The sequence below is a fragment of the Abrus precatorius genome, unplaced genomic scaffold (genome assembly GCF_003935025.1).
Source record: "Abrus precatorius isolate BTA unplaced genomic scaffold, Abrus_2018 Scaffold1, whole genome shotgun sequence".
NCBI classification, from domain to species: domain Eukaryota; kingdom Viridiplantae; phylum Streptophyta; class Magnoliopsida; order Fabales; family Fabaceae; genus Abrus; species Abrus precatorius.
The window spans coordinates 5,958,552-5,962,041 of NW_020874291.1; the positions used below are offsets into that span (position 1 = coordinate 5,958,552).

A 3,490-nucleotide genomic window follows, 5' to 3' on the forward strand; every position below is an offset into this window, starting at 1 on the left:
ATGAAAGTAGTAAGTGTTGCACGTCAATTGGGTAACTTGATTTCCTATAAAAGCATTCTGGAGAATCTCAAAAACGAAGTCAAGAATCTGCAACAAAAAAGACAAAGGGTTCAAGAAAATCTTACTTGTTGGGATTCTGAGGAATTCCAGGCTAAAAGTAAGTGGTTAAAAAAAATTGATGAATTTTTTGGACAAGTGAATAGATTTGTGAACTACTATGAAGGAAAAAGTTCTTGCACAAATTTCCTATGGTGGTACAATGTCAACAAACAAGCAAGAAAGATGATGCAAGAAATGTTCCAATTACAAGAAGAAGGTAATCTCCATCTATTAGTAAAACCACCAAAAGATAATAGGGCCCCAAAATCAAGAGCAGATATTATAAATGATATTATGGAGGCCCTGAATGACCCTCTTATCCAAACAGTTGGAGTATGGTGGATAGGTGGTGGAGGCACAACCTTACTAGCCAAACAGGTTGGAGAGCAAGCAAAAGAAGAACAGAACTTGTTCAAAGTGGTTATCATTGATGTAGCTGAGAAGCCAAGTGTTGAACAAGTTCAAGAAGATATTGAAGCTATATTGGGTCTCCAGTTTAATGGAGAAATGCATGTGGAAAGAAGAAATAGATTGCGTCTTAGAATAAAGAAAGAGAAAAGGATTCTTATAATCATTAAGATGTGGGGGGAACTGAATCCTCAAGAATTTGATTTGGACGAAATTGGAATTCCTCTGGGTGATGAACATAAGGGGTGTAAATTATTGCTAATATCAAAAAGTTTGGATTTCATAAAAATTTTGATGGGTGTTCCTAAGGCTAAGGTGTTTGAACTAGAAGTGTTGCTAGAAGAAGAGGCCCAGAGCTTGTTTGAAAAGATGGTTGGAGGCATTGCTGAAGATTCTGAGGCAAGTTCCATAATAACAGAAATAGTGAAAAGTTGTGAATGTTTAGCTCCTGCACTTTTTGCTATAACCAAGGTATTAGGAAAGAAAGATCTGCAAGCTTTGCAAGATGCCTTGATGCAGCTAAAGGAACATGTTGCACCAATAAGACTATGTTACAATAGTTTAGAGAGTGAAGAACACAAATTCTTGCTCTTGATTCTTACCATCAGGGCAAGGAGAGCCGTGAACAAGCATAGTATATACGTAGACATGTTGGCAAGCTTATTCAAAAATTTTGATACATTCGAAGCTGCAAGAAGTAGGTGTGATTCATTAATTAGTGATCTTAAGGCCTATGGTTTTCTGGTTGAAGATGAAAAGGAAACTATCAAAATAAATGACTTGATATGGCACACTGCTTATTCAATAGCTCAAAGTGATCTAAAAGCTTCAGTGATTTCTACAGAATGGAGGCCACCTGAAGAATGGCTGAGAAGTTTACGCTTCTGCAACATGACTATTGTGAGTGATGCACAAGTTCCTGAAAGATTGGAATGTCCAGACATGCAAGAGATTATACTAAGTACTGACAATCCCTCAATGCAGGTTCCAAATTCATTTTTTGATGAGACTAAACTTCTGAAAGTATTAGAACTTATTAGCTTTGATTGTTCAAAACTACCTTCTAGTTTTGGTTTGTTAAAGAACCTTCAAGCATTATCCATGTACAATTGCAAATTGGGAGACATAACTATAGTTGGTGAGCTCACAAACCTACAAATTCTTGTCTTCCTCGGAAGTAGAATCCAACAATTGCCTAGAGAAATTGGACAGCTTCAGAAGTTGCTAATCTTAGATTTAAGAGACACATATCTCCAAGTGATTCCATCCAATGTTCTGTCAAACTTAACTAGTTTAGAAGAATTATATTTGAGAAACTCCTTTTGCAATTGGGAAGTTGAAAGATCCAACTATGAAAACAGAAATGCAAGCTTGAAAGAGCTAACAAACTTGTATCACTTGGCTTATATAGAAGACTTGTATGTTCCTGATCCTCAAGCATGGCCAATGGACCATAACTTTGAAAAACCTAAATCATACACGATTTTCATTGGGGATATATGGGGTGAGACCCATGATGGTGATCGTAGGTTAAAAACATTGAAACTCAAGCTCAACCGAAGGTTGCGATTGGAGGATGGGATTAAAGGGATGATGAAAAATGTTGATGTCTTATACTTAGATGAACTTAATGGTGTCCAAAATGTATTGAGTGATTTGGACAGTGATGGGTTTCAGCATCTACAATCTCTCTTTGTACAAAACAATGCTGAAATCAAATGCATAACCAGGAGCTCTAGTGATGATCATCACATTGATGCTTTTTCTAACTTGGAGTCTTTGTCTCTCGACAATGTAAGCAGTTTAGAGCATATATGTCATGGTTCTCTAAATGAAAAATCATTCTTGAAAATAAGAGTCATCAAAGTACAGCAGTGCCATAAAATAAAATGTCTCTTCTCAGAGTCAATGATCGAAGGTCTTCCTCATCTTGTTGATTTAGAAGTTTCAGAGTGCAAACTCATTGAGGCAATTGTGGTTGGAAGACAGAAGATAATATTATTTCCTCAATTACGGTCTCTAACGTTACAAGGACTTCCTGCATTATCATGTTTCTATAAGCTTTTTTCTTAAGACTCACTTATTGATTACAAGGTATGTAAATATTTGAAGTCCAACGTTGAGGCATTAAAGTATTACAAATTACTAATTTTGCTTATACTGTTTTGCCTTTCATTACAATTCCAAAGCTAAATAATTTAATTTGGTAATTATGTTAATTAATGTGATAATATATTATTGTGTGTGTATATGCAGATTTCTTGTCCTAATTTGGAGAGAATGGTGATCTCCAATATTAGTGTAACATATATATGGAGATATTCATACGATGGTGCAGATTCATTTGGGAAGCTAAAGAACATATACATTGAAGATTGTGAGTATCTGTACAACGTTTTTTACTTTAGGCATGATGAGATTCCAGAGCGTATCCAATTAATTTGTTTAACCCTACTTCGACTACCAAAATTGGTGAGCGTTGTTAGGAATGAAGTCCCACATCGCAAGTGGGGGCCCCTCCTTTACTTATATAAAGGGTAAGGGTCCATCAAATTAAAATCATCCCAAAATTTCTTCTCTCCCTTTCTCGTATCACACTAATCATATATATTTAGTAGTGGTGGTTTTTTATTTTGAGGGATAAATTTTAATAAAGAAGAATAGTATAATTTTTATTCTGTGATAATTTTCTGTTGCTTTTATTATCTCTCTTTCAGCTCTTATTTTTTTTTCATCTCTTATTTTAGTTGTGTGTTATTATACCGTTACTCTAGTCCCAACAGTGGTATCAGAGCTATTGGTTTAGTTTATTCCGTTGCTATTGTCATTAGAATAGTGTTGGTAAAATTCTGAGTATGCTTTGTGATTGCGGTTTAATCCGATCTTTCACATCAAAAAAGAGTTGTTACTGGAAAAGTTTGGTAGTGTGAAACTGCTATCTGAGAAAGTTCTGGCTAGGAAAAATTTGGTATTTAAGAGTGTC

General features: G+C 35.2%; 1 protein-coding gene across 1 annotated transcript; it reads left to right on the top strand.

Moving 5' to 3' along the window:
• LOC113855235 (probable disease resistance protein At4g27220) lies at positions 1-2,580 on the top strand. Its single transcript, XM_027486791.1, has one exon. The coding sequence runs from the start codon at positions 1-3 to the stop codon at positions 2,578-2,580; it is 2,580 nt and encodes an 859-aa protein (XP_027342592.1).
• Positions 2,581-3,490: the final 910 nt, after the last annotated feature.

Excerpts from the sequence above, each read along its gene's own strand:
- LOC113855235 (XM_027486791.1), top strand. The coding sequence starts at position 1 with ATGAAAGTAGTAAGTGTTGCACGTCAATTGGGTAACTTGATTTCCTAT.